Here is an 18,971-nt window from a genome sequence, read left to right on the forward strand (position 1 = left end):
AGGGCAGATTATCAATTTCTAACTCTCTCTGATAATACAGTCCCTTGACTGGTGACACCAAACGTGACAACATTTGGTTTTAACAGCATCATGTGCTAACTGGTTTCTGAATGGGGCCATCTCTTGACAGCAGAAAATTAGCGTTGCTTATTTCTCTACATTAACATTATACCACCTGACAAATAATTGGAAATATTATGAGAGACGTTCCAAGCAGCAGCTACTGGAACGGGTTGTTGAATGATACTTGATGTGAGCTGCCAGACAGACGGGCTTTCCTGGAGAGCTGGGAACATATTGCCTCGTTAACCTTTCAGTTGCAGAATGGAGCGTAGTCAAAAGGGCAGGGAAACCTTTCCAAAAAAAATGGGTCTATCAGGAATAGAGAAGATACCATACTGGGCGGCATGGTGGCGCAGCAGTAGAGTTGCTGCTTTAAGTCCCTGTCCCATTTAGGAGATCTAAACAACAACCTCTGGTGATCTTGCCCGCCACCCAAAAAAAAATCAAGGTCAAGGTGACCTGCAACCTCCTACCACCTTCCACACAAATGTTGAAAACCTTCCTCGACTATGAAAAAACCCGACTTCGACTAGACCTGTGACTAAAAAATGTTTGATTTTTAAAACGGCAAACTATTTTTAGTTGAGGCTGGTTTTAAACATGATGAAAAAAATAGCAGCAACCTAGATGATGTCTCGACCACGCGGAAACCACTTTCAACCATTAGGGAGAGTGACCAAAACCTCCGGAGACCTTATGGAAACCTTGGGTGGCGGGCAAGGTCACCAGAGGCTGCTGCTTGCAGCGCCAGAGACCCGTGTTCAATCCCGACTACGGGTGCTGTCTGTACTAAATTTGTACGTTTTCCCCGTGACCTACATGAGTTTTCTCTGAGATCTTCGGTTTCCTCCCACACTCCAAAGACATACAGTTTGTCGGTTAATTGGCTTGATATAAGTGTGTGTAGGATAGTGTTAATGTGCTGGGATCGCTGGTCGACGCGGACCCAGTGGACCGAAGGGCCTGTTTCCGCACTGTATCTCTAAATTAAACTAAACCATGCTGTGGATTTTAAATTGCTCAACTCATTTCCTAGAGAACCAGACTGGTTCACAGTTGTTCATGCATGTCCACATTCTTGTACTGCATGTTGGAATGGATGTCTCCTTGCCAGAAACACTGCAAGGAGTGTAGCTATTACAGTCCATTCTGGGCTTGCCAAGCTTCTGATTGAACTTGGAGCAGAAACTAAACTGCTGGAAGAATTCAGCAGGTAAGCAGTAGTGCCCCACCACAGGTTTGATCTGCCAGCAGTTTTTTTGTCCTGATTCCGGCATCTGCAATCCCTTGTGTTTCCAATCTTGTTGGTCTTTCTTTGTCTGTCGATGGCAACATAGTAGGTGATATTTTAACAAAACTGATCATAAGCTACCAAGAAGGAAATGGATAAAACGAAATGGGTTTGAGTAACACCCTACAATCCTATAAAGCCCCTAAATAGAGAAATAATAATAATAATAATAATAATAATAATAATAATAATAATAATAATAATAATAATAATAATAATAATAATAATAATAATAATAATAATAATAATGGATGGGATTTATATAGCGCCTTTCTAGATACTCAAGGCGCTTTACATCGCTTTATTCATTCACTCCTCAGTCACACTCGGTGGTGGTGAGCTACTTCTGTAGCCACAGCTGCCCTGGGGCAGACTGACGGAAGCGTGGCTGCTAATCTGCGCCTACAGCCCCTCCGACCACCACCAATCACTCACACACATTCACACACATTCACACGCGGGCAAAGGTGGGTGAAGTGTCTTGCCCAAGGACACAACGACAGTATGCAATCCAAGCGGGATTCGAACCGGCTACCTTCTGGTTGCCAGCCGAACACTTAGCCCATTGCGCCATCTTAAAAATGATGGAGAGAGAGGACATCTTGAATAGAAACATTCAAAATAGTCAGTACCTACCTGAGTGTCATGGGTAAATCCACCTCCTGGTTTTTAGAAAGTCATGTCATAAGTGATAGGAGCAGAATTAGGCCTTTTGGCCCAATCAAGTCAACTCCGCCATTCAAACATGGCTGTTCTATCTCTCCCTCCTAACCGCATTCTCCTGCCTTCTCCCCATAACCCCTGACCCCCGTACAAATCACAAAAATTAATATGTTTGTGGTGCTGATTATAAGGAATGTTTGTATATTCCAAGACTTAAGCCCCTGTCCCACTTTCACAACCTAATTCACGACCTCTGCCGAGTTTGCCCTTGACTCATACTCGCAGCGTGGTTGCCGCGAGGTCGTAGGAGGTCGTAGCAGGTCGTGATGCTAGTCGTAGGTACTCGTGGCATCAAGTAGTTTGGGGCAATTTTCTAGCCTGATGAAAAATGTCCACGAGTAAAAAAGGTTGTGAATTAGGTCGTGAAAGTGGGACAGGCCTCATGGGTCATGGGAACGTGGGACGCTTCCTGATGCTCGTGAGTGGGCTCCACGTACTCGTGGCCTCAAGTAGGTCGCGGCGTTTTTTCCAGCCTGATAAAAAATGTCCACGAGTAAAAAAAAAGGTCTGCATGGAAAAAATTGATACTTTTTACTCGTAGGTAGGTCATAGGTAGGTCATAGGTAGGTCGTACGTAGGTCGTAGTAGATTGTGATGGTAGTCATGAGTAACCGTAGGTAGTCGTAGATCGGCAACAGGCCCAAGGAAAAAAATGTAAACAAGACATCATTTTATCATGTGATCATTTTCCACTAGTAGCTAGTCGTAGTTGGAGGTCATAAACAGAGTCATAGGAGGTTGTAGACATAGTCGTTGGAGGTCTTTTCCTTCGGCGAGTCAACATGACATTGACATTTGTTTCAACTCGTCTAGGGTCTTCTAAACTCGTGGATTAGGTCGTCCAAGTGGGACAGGCCCTTTAGAATCAAAAAGTCAGTCTAGGGTCAATGATCCATTCAACGTGCAGGGTATATTTTGAAAAGCTCCCTGTCATTAATTTTGAAATAGAGACCAGACATTAAGTCATCTCAACCAACCACTGGAATATTAAATGTAAAATTAAATATTAAATCTCTTGAAATGTTTTCACACTCACAGAGCCTGAGTTTGGCTCGGAGCTAGACTGACACGTCAGATAACAATCTGAACACACAGCCATTGAACATGAATGAAACGTTAGCTATTTCATGACAAACATGATAAGCAAAACCCCATGTCTTACTTGACCTAAATAATCAAAATGTTGTTCTCTGCAAGTCTGTTTTTGAGATATAAATCAAGTTTAGGCTGTGAGATAGGAGCAGAATTGGGCCATTCGGCCCATCAAGTCTACTCCACCATTCAATCATGGCTAATCTATCTCTCCCTCCTAATCCCATTCTTCCTTCCGCCTTCTCTCCATAACCTCAAACACCCGTACTAATCAAGAATCTATCTATCTCTGCCTTAAAAATATCCAATGCGGCCTCCACAGCCTTCCGTGGCAAAGAATTCCACAGATTCACCACCCTCTGACAAAATAAATTCCTGCTCCTCTACTTCCTAAAGGAAAGTCCTTTAATTCTGAGGCTATGATCTTTAGTCTTAGTCTCTCCCACTAGTGGAAACATCCTCCCCACATCCACTCTATCCAAGCCTTTCACTATTCTGTACGTTTCAATGAGGTTACCCCCTCATCCTACTAAACTCCAACGAGAACAGGCCCAGTGCCAGCAAACGCTTCATCATATGTTAACCCACTCATGCCTGGTTTCATTCTTGTAAACATCCTCAAGAGTCAAGAGTCAAGAGTCAAGAGTCAATTTAATTGTCATTTGGACCCCTGGGGGTCCAAACGAAATGCCGTTTCTGCAGCCATACATTACACACAAATAGACCCCAGACACAACATAATTACATTTAACATAAACATCCATCACATAACTGTGATGGAAGGCCAAAAAACCTTATCTCTCCACTGCACTCTCCCCCCCCCCGATGTCACAGTCAAAGTCAAAGCCCCCGGCTGGCGATGGCGATTGCCTCCACTGCCTTCTGTGGCAGGGAATTCCACAAATTCACAACTCTCTGGGTGAAAAGGTTTTTTCTCACCTCAGTCTTAAATGGCTTCCCCTTTATTCTAAGACTGTGGCCCCTGGTTCTGGACTCGCCCAACATTGGGAACATTTTTCCTGCATCCAACTTATCCAGTCCTTTTATAATTTTATATGTTTCTATAAGATAACCCCTCATCCTTCTAAACTCCAGTGAATACAAGCCTAGTCTTTTCAATCTTTCCTCATATGACAGTTCCGCCATCCCAGGGATCAATCTCGTGAACCTACGCTGCACTGCCTCAATCACAAGGATGTCCTTCCTCAAATTAGGAAATTAACATTAAGACATTAGGACATTAGCATGTTCAGTGGCTCCACCGTCACAATTTCTGAGAATTGGGAACAGGGTGCCCTGCCCCCTTTCTTCTCCCAAACACTCCACCTTTTTACACCCTGTCCCTCTCCCCTGAGCTCCTCCTGGTCCTGCACCTATTTCTCCCTTGTAACTACATTCCTTCCTCTAGCTTCACAATTCACAACTCTTCAATTCTTTTGTCTAACACCTTCTGTCTTTTCATATCTGGCCTTTGTCCATCCATCTGCATATCAAATATACATTCAATGTATCATCCTATTTCCTGCTAGGCCTTGTCCTACCCCACCTCATTTCCAGCTTTCTTCTCTCCCCCTCCCCGCACCCTACACTCAATCTGCAGGACGGTGAATCCTGGCCACTATTCACGGGATGTCAGGGCAAAATAGGAAACTAAAGATTTGATATTATTTCTCATCAAAATTCTGCAATTATGGTTTGCATTATAGTCACGAAGTCGCAGTTGCGTAGCAGTAGAGCTGCTGCATTACAGCTCTTGCAGCGCCAGAGACTCGGTTTCGAACCTGACTACGAGTGCTTGTCTGTACGGAGTTTGTACGTTCTCCCCGCGACCTGCATGGGTTTTCTCCGAGATCTTCGGTTTCCTCCCACACTCCAAAGACGTACATGTTTGTAGGTTAATTGGCTTGATATGAGTAAATGAGTGGGTTACCATACGATGAGCGTTTGACAGCACTGGGCCTCTACTCGCTGGAGTTTAGAAGGTTGAGGGGGGACCTCATTGACACTTACAGAATAATGAAAGGCATAGATAGAGTGGATGTGGAGAGGACGTTTCCACTGGTGGGAGAGTCCAGGAACAGAGGTCACAGCCTCAGAATTAAAGGGCGCTTTTTTTGAAAGGAGGTGGGGAGGAATGTCTTTAGTTAGTTGCTGTGAAGTGGAACTCATTGCCACAGAGGGCTGTGAAGGCCAATTCAGTGGATATTTTTAAGGCAGAGATAGACAAAGTCTTGGTTAGAACGGGTGTCAAGGGTTATGGGGAGAAGAAAGGAAAATGGGATTAGGAGGCAGAGATCAGCCATGATTGAATGGCGGAATGGGCTCGATGGGCCGAATGGCCTAATTCTACTCCTATAACTTGTGAGCGTGTATAGTTATAACTTGTCGCTAGTGTGTATGGGATAGTGTTAATGTGCGGGGATCGCTGGACGGTCCAGGCTCCGTGGGCCGAAGGGCCTGTTTCGGCGCTGTATCTCGAAACTAAACTAAACTAAAAAAGTTAGAAATATTTATTTTTAATGTCATATGATTCGCAAGAGTCAAATATGGATTCACAAAAGGGAAATTCTGTCAGAAGGTCTTTTGAGGTTGTAGCTAGAGGGGGCATGTGTGCATGAGTCTCGATTTTCAAAAGGCATTTGATATGGGTTCAAACAAAAGGTTGTTGCATAAAAAGGGATTAGCATGAATAAAAGATCAGTTAGAGAGAGAACACAGAGGAGGAATGATGTGATTTTTTTGGTTAGCAGGTCGCAACACGTGAAATGCTACTAGGATCAGAACTTCAGCGTTGCATTCTATGCTAATAGTGGGTGTGAGCTGAAAGGGCAACATATCTAAATTCACTGGTAGTCAAGAACTGGTTGGGAAGTGAATAGAGAGGAGAATGCAAAGATAGACACAAAAAGCTGGAGTAACTCAGCGGGCCAGACAACATCTCTGAGAAAAGGAATAGGTGACTTTTCAGGTCGAGACCCTTCTTCAGACTGAATGCAAAGAGACTGGTTAATTGAATATGTAATCTTAGGGACCATGTGCGAAATATAGTTTGAAGAAAGGACTCGTCCCGAAACGTCACCTATTCCTTTTCTCCAGAGATGCTGTCTGTCCCGCTGAGTTACTCCAGCTTTTTGTGTCGATCTTCGGTTTAAACCAGCAGTTCCTTCCTACACATAGGAAACATAGAAACATAGAAACATAGAAATTAGGTGCAGGAGTAGGCCATTCGGCCCTTCGAGCCTACACCGCCATTCAATATGATCATGGCTGATCATCCAACTCAGTATCCCGTACCTACCTTCTCTCCATACCCCCTGATCCCCTTAGCCACAAGGGCCACATCTAACTCCCTCTTAAATATAGCCAATGAACTGGCCTCAACTACCCTCTGTGGCAGAGAGTTCCAGAGATTCACCACTCTCTGTGTGAAAAAAGTTCTTCTCATCTCGGTTTTAAAGGATTCCCCCTTATCCTTAAGCTGTGACCCCTTGTCCTGGAAATTAGAGATTGTTCACTTTGCTTGAAGAATAATAAATCAATGTTATTGAAATGGTAAGAAACTAATAAATGCAAGTGTACAGAGGATGAGGTTGATGACATGTTGAATGTTAACATGGCAGTATAGCATGTATGAGGCAAATTATGAGGGAAATACAGTGTTACGGGGCCATCCTACTTAGGTGATTTTTAGGTGACTACCGGCGACTGTCATAGTCGTAGAAGGTCGACGAAAAAACAGCGGCTGGACCCCCCCAACGACAACCCCCCTACGATAAAGTCTATGACAATGTCTACAACAACTTACCGCCCAGTCGACGTCAAGCTAGGGCAAGCTACCAGCAACCGGCGGCCCATTAGGACGTCCATCTACGACCACACCTACGACAACCTACGACCACACAGGCGACAACCTATGACAACCGAAGTCAACCGACGCCCACCCGCAACAAGCTACGACAAGCAACGACCCTGTCGGCGACAAGTGAGGACAATTCAGTCGCCGGTACCTGTTGTCGGTTGACGTAGGTAGTCGCCAATGGAACTCGCCGAAGTCAGCACCAGCGACAGCCTACGTCACCTGGTGACAACTTCTGACAGCACCTACGTCAGGAGAAGTCACGCTACGCTCATTGGCGTCAAGCCAACTGTCGCCGAAAATTATTGAACATATTGAAAATCCAATGGCATCCAGAAAGACGCTACCAATCTTTGGGCAACTGAGGAGACTCCTCACGACCATACAGGCGACACCCAGCAACCATGTGGTGGTGACAGTCTAGTCGCCTGTAGTCGCCTAAAACATAGCTTAAGTGGGACAGGCTCTTTAACCTTTTATTAAACAAGGGTTGTAATATCAAAATAATTAAGTCTTGATATAATTGAGCATGGCATTATTGAGACCACACGTGGAGTATTAGGCGTAATTTAGTCGGGAAAATGCCCTTGCCTTGGAGACAGGGCCACGTTTGTCCTGGGATGGGAGGATTGTCCTTTGAGCAAAGAAGATAGACACAAAATGCTGGAGTAACTCAGCGGGACAGGAAGCATCTCTGGAGAGAAGGAATGGGTGATGTTTCAGGTCGAGACCCTTCTTCAGGCTGCAAGTCTTGAGGAAGATCTTTGAGATAAGAGCCATTTAGATTTCAACATGTTACATTCGGTGACCCTGTTACTCCACAGATGCAGGTCAAGTAGATGCACAGATTCTCTTGTCCAAAGTAGGTGAATTGAGGACCCGAGGACATCAAGTCAAGTCAAGTCAAGTCAAGTAGGTTTAAGGTAAAGGGGAAAAGATCTAACATGAATCTGAGGAGTAACTTCTTTCACCCAAAGGGTGGTGGGTGTATGGAACAAGCTGCCCAGTGGAGGTAGTTGAAACAGGGACCATCCCAAAATTTAACAACCTGTTAGACAGGTATATGGATAGTCTGAAGAACGGTATCGACCCGAAATGTCGTCTATTCCTTCTCTCCATAGATGCTGCCTCGCCTGCTGAGTTTCTCCAGCATTTTTTTGTCTACCTACGACTGTTCCAGTATCTGCCGTTCTTTCTTAAACAGGTACATGGATAAGATAGGTTTGGAGAGATATGGGCCAAACGCGGGCAGGTGGAACTAGTGTAGCTGGGACAGATTGGATGGTGTGTGCAAGTTGGGCTGAAGGGCCTGTTTCCATGCTGTATAACTCTGTTGCTGGACACTTTAATTCTCCTTCCCATTCCCACACAGTCCTTTCTGTCCTCAGTCTCCTCCATTGTCAGAGTGAGGCTAGACGTAAATTGGAGGAACAGCATCTCATATTTCCTTGGGCAGCTTGCAGCCCAGTGGTATGAATATTGATTTCTCTCACTTCAGGTAGCCCCGGCATTCTCTCTCTCTCTCTCTACCCCTCCCCTACCCAAGGCAAGGCAAGTTTATGGCAAGGCAAGTTTATTTGTATAGCACCATTCGTGCAAACAGCAATTCAAGGTGCTTTACAGGAAAGAAAAAATAAAATAGTCAATAATTAAAAATTGCAAAAGAAGCAATACGACAAATGTATGAATAATAAAACAACGTCAATGAAACAATAAAACAATTTTAAGAAGCACATGAAAGGGTTAAAATTAGACAGTTAAGATTACCTGCATGTCGGGTTATGGACAAGCTATAGTAACCAACAGTGTTTTTAGGCCTGATTTAAATGCGCTTACAGTCTGTGCACACCTCAGGTGTTCAGGGAGCTTGTTCCACAGGTGTGGAACATAAAAACAGAATGCTGCTTCAGCCTTTTTAGTTCTGACCCTGGGAACACAGAGTAAACCTGTCCCTGAAGACCTGAGGAGTCTAGGCGCCTCATATACACCAAGTAGGTCAGAGGTGTATTTTGGACCTAGACCATTCAGTGCCTTGTAGGTCAGCAACAGAATTTTAAAATCTATCATCTTACACACAGGGAGCCAGTGCAAAGATTTAAGGACAGGTGTAATGTGGTCCATTTTCTTGGTGTTGGTCAAGACTCTGGCAGCGGCATTTTGGATAAGCTGCAGTTGTTTAATTGATTTTTATTGAGACCTGTAAAGATGCCATTACAATAATCTAACCTACTAAAAATATATGCATGAACAAGTTTTTTCAGTGTCTTCTTTGGACAGAAATCCCTTGATACTTGCAATATTTTTTAGATGGTAATAGGCAGATCTGGTAATGGTCTTTATATGGCTGTCAAAATTCAAATCCGAGTCCATAACTACACCAAGGTTTCTGGCTTTGTCTGTGGTTTTCAGTGCAATTGAGTCGAGTTGAGCACTAGCCTCTAGCCTTGTTTTTTTGGGACCAAAGACACTAATTTCTGTCTTATTTGCATTGAGCTGGAGGAAGTTCTGGTTCATCCAGATGATACCCAAGTCACACTAGTTTCTTGTTTTCACCCAACAAACAGCTAACAATGGCCTGTTTCCTTTATCATCATTACTCTTTTGTATATCTTTCATTCATTGTTCTTTATCTCTCAACATCATCATCTGTATCTCTCATTTTCCTTATCCCTAACCAGTCTGAAGAAGGGTCTCGACCCATTCCTTCTCTCCAGAGATGATGCCAGTCCCGCTGAGTTACTCAAGTCAAGTCAAGTCAAGTCAAGTTTATTTGTCACATACACATACGAGATGTGCAGTGAAATGAAAGTGGCAATGCTCGCGGAACAACAAGACAACCAAACAAATTATAAACACAATCATAACACACATATTATTTTACATAATAAATAATAGAAGGAAAAACGTTCTGTACACTTAGTCCCTGGTGAGAAAGGCGTTTACAGTCTGAATTGCCTCTGGGAAGAAACTCCTTCTCAACCTCTCCGTTCTCACTGCATGGCAACGGAAGCGTTTGCCTGACCGTAGCGGTTGGAACAGTCTGTTGCAGGGGTGGAAGAGGTCTCTCATGATTTTGTTTGCTCTGGAGTTGCACCTCCTGTTGTATAGTTCCTGCAGGGGGGTGAGTGAAGTTCCCATAGTGCGTTCGGCCGAACGCACTACTCTCTGCAGAGCCTTCTTGTCCTTGGCAGAGCAATTCCCGAACCAGATGGTAATGTTCCAGCATGTTGTGTCTACCTCTGCCGGAGAGAATGCTTGAAGCTGGGTCACTGACAGCATTGAAGAAGTGTCCAGATGAACACTTGAATCTCTTAGGCAGACAGGGCTATGGACCAAGTACTGGGCATGGGGTTCATCTGGAAGAATGTTGATTGGTTGGAGTGGGCGGATTGGTTTAAATAGACTGTTTCCGATCTGTGCAATGCTGTGATTCTATTAATTCTAATAATTCTAATAAATTCTAATAATTCCATTCTTGGGCTAGTACAGGGCCCTCCATAATGTTTGGGACAAAGACCCATCATTTATTTATTCGCCTCTGTACTCCACAATCTGAGATTTGTAATAGAAAAAAAAAATCACATGTGCTTAAAGTGCACATTGTCAGATTTTAATAAAGGCCATTTTTATACATTTTGGTTTCACCATGTAGAAATTACAGCTGTGTTTATACATAGTCCTCCCCATTTCAGGACACCATAATGTTTGGGACACAGCAATGTCATGTAAATGAAAGTAGTCATGTTTAGAATTTTGTTGCATATCCTTTGTATCCAATGACTGCTTGAAGTCTGCGATTCATGGACATCACCAGTTGCTGGGTGTCTTCTCTGGTGATGTTCTGCCAGGCCTGTATTGCAGCCATCTTTAGCTTATGCTTGTTTTGGAGGCTAGTCCCCTTCAATTTTCTCTTCAGCATATAAAAGGCATGCTCAATTGGGTTCAGATCGGGTGATTGACTTGGCCACTCAAGAATTGACAATTTCTTAGCTTTGAAAAACTTCTTTGGTGCTTTAGCAGTATGTTTGGGATCATTGTCTTGCTGTAGAATGAACCGCCGGCCAATGAGTTTTGAGGCATTTGTTTGAATCTGAGCAGATAGGATGTGTCTATACACTTCAGAATTCATTATGCTACTGCCATCAGCAGTTGTATCATCAATGAAGATAAGTGAGCCAGCACCTTCAGCAGCCATACATGCCCAGGCCATAACACCCCCACCACTGTGTTTCACAGATGAGGTGGTATGCTTTGGATCTTGGGCAGTTCCTTCTCTCCTCCATGCTTTGCTCTTGCCATCACTCTGATATAAGTTAATCTTCGTCTCATCTGTCCACAAGACCTTTTTCCAGGACTGTGGTTGCTCTTTTAAGTACTTCTTGGCAATTGTAACCTGGCCATCAGCAGTTGTATCATCAATAATACAAGTGGTTTGCATCTTGCAGTGTAGCCTCTGCATTTCTGTTCATGAAGTCTTCTGCGGACAGTGGTCATTGACTAATCCACACCTGACTCCTGAAGAGTGTTTCTGATCTGTCAGACAGTGGTTTGGGGATTTTTCTTAATTATAGAGAGAATTCTTCTGTCATCAGCTGTGGAGATCTTCCTTGGCCTGCCTGTCCCTTGGCGATTAGTAAGCTCACCAGTGCTCTCTTTCTTCTTAATGATGTTACAAACAGTTGATTTTGATAAGCCTAAGGTTTGTCTCTAACAGTTTTATTCTTGTTTCTCAGTCTCATTATGGCTTCTTTGACTTCCATTGGCACAACTTTGGTCCTCATGTTGATAAACAGCAATAAAAGTTTCCAAAGGTGATGGAAAGACTGGAGGAAAGACTAGGTGCTGAGAGCTCTCTTATACCTGCATTAAGGAGGCCATTAAACACACCTGAGCAATTACAAACACCTATGAAGCCATGTGTCCCAAATATTATGGTGCCCTGAAATGGGGGGGGGGGGCTCTGTATAAACACAGCTGTAATTTCTACATGGTGAAACCAAAATGTATAAAAATGGTCTTTAATAAAATCTGACAATGTGGACTTTAACCACATGTGATTCTTTTTCTATTACAAATCTCAAATTGTGAAGTACAGAGGTAAATAAATAAATGATGGGTCTTTGTCCCAAACATTATGGAGGGCCCTGTAATTCAAACAAACATAGGATAGCAAAGTAGTGACAGCTGCAGATTGTAAAATATGACTTTGGGAGGATTTGGAATTGCTCCAGTGCTAAGGGCCTGTCCCACATACGCGTCCTTGGCTCGCAGATTACACGACCTCGTGGTCGCTTGAGGCGTACGGGCACCGTATGGCCACGTGGGGCCGGTCCCACTTAGAAGTGCGGAGGGTTATGGATTCGTGCGGGGCAGGTCCCGACATCGCGTGGGGCTCCAAAATTCTTTCAGTGAACTAAATCTTCGCACGCCAACGGCCTGTCGTGGAACTAACGGCAACGTCTCATCTCCAACAGCAGCAGAAGCAGGCAAATGATCGCCGAGCTCGGCCTGTGGCTCACGGCCGTTGCGGTCCGGATCCGCCCCCACTTCTACTCCCAGAGCGGAGCCAAGAAAATTGAGGATAGACACAAAATGCAGGAGTAACTCAGCGGGACCGGCTGCATCTCTGGAGAGAAGCAATGGGTGACGTTTCGGGTCAAGACCCTTCTTTTTAGACTGAAGAAGAGTCTTGACCTGAAACATCACCCATTCCTTCTCTCCAGAGATGCTGCCGGTCCCATTGAGTTACTCCAGCTTTGTGTCCATCTTCAAATGATGTAATGCGCTCCAGACAGCTGTGCGTACGCATGTAATCGCGCCCGACCTTCGCTCGACCGTCTCGGCTCAACGCGACCACGAGGTCGCATAATTTGCGTGCCAAGGGGCACGTAAGTGGGACAGACCCTTAAGTCATCACAAGTACATCCTATCTTGCTGTATCATTCAATGGATACATTGCGCAATGAGATCCTTTCCTGCATCTCTGTTTTTGCCGCCTGCATGTTGTGAGTTTTGGTGATTGACCCTACATTCAGTGTAGCCTCGAATGCCTCTGTTTAAATGGCTTGCTGGGCTTTTAGAAAACATACATACATTTTGGTCAACCACATTGATGTGGGTCTGGAATAACATTCGCCCAAATTTACTACCTGTCTGCCCATATTGCATTGGATTACAGAAGAATTTAAAAATCAATTTTCAAACATTAACCTTAGATCGCTTTGTGTGAAATTCAACCGTATCATTTTGAATAATGTTTATTCAATACCATTAAGTTGGAAAATTAATGAAAGCCTTTCATGCCATTTTCTTATGGAATTAATGGATATGATAGGTTCATCCACATGAGCAGTAAACATGTCACATTAACACCACGTTTGGTAAATTATGTTTGAAATACATTTCATTTTTTCGTCAAAACCTTAAATATCAATCAATCAATATAGTTTAGGAAGGAACTGCAGTTGCTGGTTTAAACTGAAGATAGACACAAAATGCTGGAGTAACTCAGCGGGACAGGCAGCATCTCTGGAGAGAAGGAATGGGTGACGTTTCGGGTCAAGACCCTTTTTCAGACTAGAGTCAGGGGAAAGGGAAACAGTTAATATGTTATTATAATGTTGTTATAATATAAGATCAGTCTGAAAAAGGGTCTCGACCCGAAACGTCACCCATTCCTTCTCTCCAGAGATGCTGCCTGTCCCGCTGAGTAACTCAATCAGTTTGTGTCTCTCTTCGGTTAATATGTGAGTTTCCTACTATTTGTACTTATCAATCCCAATTTGGGAGGCAAAGAAGAGACTCAAATCTCATGGACAATGATATAATGATACAATGATTCAATTTATTTGTTGTCATTTGAACCTCATTGAGGTTCAAACAAAATTTGGTTTCTGCAGTCATACACACAAGAAAACGAACCAAGACACAACATAATTTACACAAACATCCATCACAGTGAATCTCCTCCTCACTGTGATGGAAGGCAAAGTCTTATCTCTCCCCTGCACTCCTCATTCTCCTCCCGATGTCAGTCAAAGCCCCCTGTGGGCGATGGTAAGTGTCCTGCGGCCATTAAAGCCGCGCCGGGTGATGCAAGACTGCGCTCCGGGTCTTGGTGTTGGAGCCCCCGGCGGGCGCTAGCAAGTCCCGCAGCCATTTAAAGCCGCGCCGGGCGATGTAAGGCCCCGCTCCAGGTAATTTTCAACCCCGCAACTCGGGCGGGAGAAGTCGCCATTGCGGAAGCCCCGAAAAGCGGTCTCCCACCAGGGACCCGCGGGCTCCTGGTGTAAGTGTCCACCAGACTTGCGGTTGGAGCCTCCGAATCTCTGGGGTCGGGTCAAGCAGCGCGCCACCATCGCTCCTCCCGCTCTGAAGACCAGGTCGTTCCGGTTGGAGGCCGCTCCACGGTGCTCGGCCCCAACGACAACGGAGACCCGACAGAGAAAAGGTCGGGTTCTCCGTGCAGGGGATAGATTTTTAAAGTTTCCCCCCCCCACCCCCCGCCCCCCACACGCACACATACCCAGTTTAAAAGAAAAACACTTTAAACTACATTCAAACGAGACAAAAAATAAAAAACGACAGACGGACTGCAGAGGCCGCTCTACGTGAGTGCGATGTGTCTTGCTTTATCGGAACAAGGATAAGCAAAAAATGGCTCAAATAAGTTATCATATTACTTTTTTTTTAAATTCTCCCCCTGGCATGAAAAGTCAAACTTCAGTTATCTTTTATGTGCATCATTGATTTAAGTGTGAAACTGAAAATAATATTACTGCCAAACAGAAATTCCACCTTCAAACTAAAGAGCGCAAAAGGAATTCTGGTATTTTATTGATCATCTGGAAGCAAGCCAACTGATTCATGTTAAACGACAATTATGAAATAATTCCTTTTGCTCTGAAAATTGTAAATGATTGATGTACAGCAAGGTGACAGAGGTCACTGTGTGTCTTTCTTTTGACTTTAGAAGGTTGTGTTAATCAGTTTCATGAAAGAATGTGACGTTTTATGATTTCTATCTTCCAGTGCGATGGAATTGTCCTTGATGTCAGTAACATGTCACTGGAAGGGATTGCAATCCTTAACATTCCCAGTATGCATGGCGGCTCTAACCTTTGGGGCGAAACAAAGAAGCGAAGGAACTATAACCGCATGAGTAAAAAAGTCCCAGAGAAGCTGGTTTCAACAACAGTTACAGATGTGAAGGAACTGAAGTTCTGTGTCCAAGGTAGGAAATCCAATGTCCATTTAACTTGTGAGTTTCTATTTAATGTCAGTCTGTGGCATGAGTGATGTCATTTAGTCACATGAATTAGCACATAAATCGTTATAAGAATGAGAGGCCCAGAGTATTGTTAAACACATATTTAACATTGACGATGATATTTGTTCTGATTGATGTATATCTTATCTGCGGTGCTCAAGCTCCATCTTAGGTTTTCATTTCTTGTTGGGTCTAAGGGCAGTAGATACCTTCCCAATTGGCCATTCTCTTGATGTGATCCCAGCACAACGAATATTAACAGACATGATAACTACACACCCGATAATTCAACAGCTCATTTCCACGTGGCACTTGCTGAGTCTGGGGTGGGAGATTGCAACCTTCACGAGGTCCACCCTGTTCCGACGAATGCAATCAACCTGGTGTGCACTAACAGAAGATCAAACAGAACAAGTTGTCTTACAACTTTAGGCTGTGCACGCCATATGCATGAAGAAGAGGACTTGCTGAGGTGATCTCAGTATAACAGTAAAACCCCTGTCCCACGGTACGAGTTCATTCCAAGAGCTCTCCCGTGTTTGCCCTGATTCGAACTCGGAGATTTACGGTAATGGCCGCTCGTCGGTACTTGGGGCTCTCGTGGACATTTTTCATCATGTTGAAAAATCTTTCACGAGTCTTCCCGTGCTTACCTGCCGTTAGCGAGTCTTCCCGAGTACCTGCCGTTAGCGCTAAGAGACGTCCCAGAGCTCCGACGTACCCGCTACGTTCATTCCCCGTGCTTACCACGAATTTGATTTTTTTTAAACTCGGGAGAGCTCTTGGAATGAACTCGTACCGTGGGACAAGGCTTTAAGCAAAGGAGGCAGCCACAAAAAGCTGGAGTAACTCAGCGGGACAGACAGCATCTCTGGAGAGAAGGAAGGAATCGGTGACGTTTCAGACCGAGAGGCAGGGAAAGGCAAACGCAAGATATAGGACAAATGAATGGAAGATATGCAAAAAGCAACAACAATCGAGGAAAGGTGGAGCCCACAATGGTCCATTGTTGGCTGTGGGGCAGGTGATAACAAGTTATACAGACACTGAAACTCAACAAGATGACAGTGAAATTAGTATGGCGACTGGGCTGGTGGGGGGACGGAGAGAGAGGGAAAGCAATGTTTAATCAAAAAATTAATTATGATTTTTCTAACTTCAAGTAACCCTTCAATTCCCTCTCTCTCTGTCCCCCATCCTGGTTGTTATATGTTTCACTATCGGCCTGGTGCGTTTCACTGTCTGTATAACTCGTTCTCATCCAACCCACAGCCAACAATGCATATCTTCATCTGTGCTATATCTCTCATTTCCCTCTCCCCTGACTTTCAGTCTGAAGAAGGGTCTCGACTCGAAACGTCACTATTCCTTCTCTCCAGAGATGCTGCCTGACCCGCCGAGTTACTCCAGCCTCTTGTGTCTGCCTTCGGTTTAAACCAACATCTGCAGTTCCCTCATACACAGTAAACAATGGAGCCTTGGTGTATTTTCAACCTTTTATACCTCACGCTGCCTCGGCAAGGCCAGCAGTATAAACCAGCTTTTTGTGTCCATCTTCAGTTGTAACCTAACTGCATGATAGAGGTTGGTGAACAGATGGATGTGGGTGCAGGAAGGAACTGAAGATGCTGGTTTAAACCGAAGATAGACACAAAATGCAGGAGTACCTCAGCAGGACAGGCAGCATTTCTGGAGAGAAGGAATGGGTGATGTTTTCTTCAGACTACTGAACTACAGACCAGCCTGAAGAAGGGTCTCGACGCGAAACGTCACCCATTCCTTCTCTCCAGAGACACCACCTGTCCTGCTGAGTTATAAAGCGTTCTTCTTATCTCAGTCCTAAACGGCCCCTTAATAATGTACGGCCTTCAAGAGAGAGCTAGATAGGGCTCTTAAAGATAGCGGAGTCAGGGGATATGGGGAGAAGGGGGTACTGATTGGGGATGATCAGGCATGATCACATTGAATGGCGGTGCTGGCTCGAAGGACTGAATGGCCTACTCCTGCACCTATTGTCTATTGTCGATTGTCTATTTGCTCACCAGTGGGTTTGCCCACCAGCACCTCCCTGCACACAATTGGTTTCAGCACCCAAGTTTTGATCTTTCCCATCAAGTATGGTTTTTGGTTGAATCAACTGTGAGCCTGCAGAATAGTATCCCAGCTTGAGTCTATAACTCCATTAGGTGAAAAGCAAAGCAAGGGGCTGTGCGGTTGGGGGTAACTTTATGACATTGGCCTGCTTTGATGTGTGCCAGCTGTATAATGTACTCGCATTTCCTATTGAAGTGACCGCTTCCCTTCAAATCACTGAGATCGCACAGTGCTTGGTTGCATGTTAACATAGTATTGCAACAACAATTGCTTTTCTGAAACACACCTTTAACTCTGAAAATGTCACAAAATGCTTTGCAAGAGGCATGCACCCAAACTGGATATAAACCAACTGTCTTTCACATTGTGGATTCTATCAGGAGGCGTAATGTATTCTTATTTGAATGCTATGTAAATTAATTAATAGCAAGGACTGACCACACTCGATATCATCTTTCATCTTGTGTTCCAAAGGTTACAGTGCCAAATGTTTACTGCTGGTGAGCCTTTGAAGCAGGATTTAATCTACCTGAGAGCATTGTTGTCAAGTGTAAATGATGGGAAATGTCCTACCCCTTTCACATTCCTTTATTCTATTTCCTCTAAAGTTGTGTGTGCACCCTGTGTGGGGCCGATTGTTAAATTCAAAACCAATAGCAAAGAAACAATCAAAGTGTAACGAGACACAATGCTGGAGTAACTCAGCGGGACTGGCAGCAGCATCACTGGAGAGTGGGTGACGTTTTGGGTCGAGACCCTTCTTCAGACTCCACCCTCTCTCACTGCACCCCCCTGTACTTTGATCATTGTGTAGCTGCTCTTCAAAGACAACATACACCTCAGCTGTAGTTACACCCAGAACTGACTCTGAGGAAGATTTTCAAACATGAAACGTTTGTCAGCATTTAAAATTCGCATTTTAAAATTTGTTTAATAAGGCGTTCGACAAGGTTCCGCATGGTAGGCTGCTCTGGAAGGTTAGATCGCATGGGATCCAAGGAGAGATAGATGAATGGATAGCAAATTGGCTCCATTGAAGGAAGCAGAGGGTGATGGTGGAAGGTTGCTTCTCAGACTGGAGGCCTGTAACTAGTAGTGCACGTCAAGTTCTGGTGCTGGGCCCGTTACTGTTTGTCATCTACATCAACGATTTGGATGAGAACATACAGGGCAAGATTAGCAAGTTTGCTGATGATACAAAAGTTAGTGGTTTTGCAGATAGTGAAGATGGTTGTGAACGATTGCAGCAGGATCTGGATCGATTGGCCAGGTGGGCAGAGGAATGGTTGATGGAATTTAATACAGGAAAGTGTGAGGTGTTGCATTTTGGGATGTCGAACAAGGGCAGGACCTACACAGTAAATGGTAGGCCTCTGGGCAGTGTTGTAGAGCAGAAGGATCTAGGAGTACAGGTGCATGGTTCCTTGAAGGTCGAATCGCAGGTAGATAAGATGGTCAAAAAGGCTTTCGGCCTATTGGCACATTGGCTTTCATCAGTCAGAGTATTGAGTATAGAAGTTGGGAGGTCATGTTGCAGTTGTATAAGACGTTGGTGAGGCCGCATTTAGAATATTGTGTTCAGT

At 44.4% G+C, this 18,971-nt stretch overlaps 1 protein-coding gene across 1 annotated transcript in view; it reads left to right on the forward strand.

Annotated features, from left to right (window-relative positions):
• Window positions 1-18,971, forward strand: part of LOC129698553 (diacylglycerol kinase beta) — a 440,909-nt gene that overhangs the window by 350,193 nt on the left and 71,745 nt on the right. The window contains exon 21 of the mRNA XM_055637631.1: window positions 15,057-15,258. Within this exon, the coding sequence (XP_055493606.1) occupies window positions 15,057-15,258 (202 nt within the window). The remainder of the gene's footprint in view (window positions 1-15,056; window positions 15,259-18,971) is intronic.

The sequence above is a fragment of the Leucoraja erinacea genome, chromosome 7 (assembly GCF_028641065.1).
Source record: "Leucoraja erinacea ecotype New England chromosome 7, Leri_hhj_1, whole genome shotgun sequence".
NCBI classification, from domain to species: Eukaryota; Metazoa; Chordata; class Chondrichthyes; order Rajiformes; family Rajidae; genus Leucoraja; species Leucoraja erinaceus.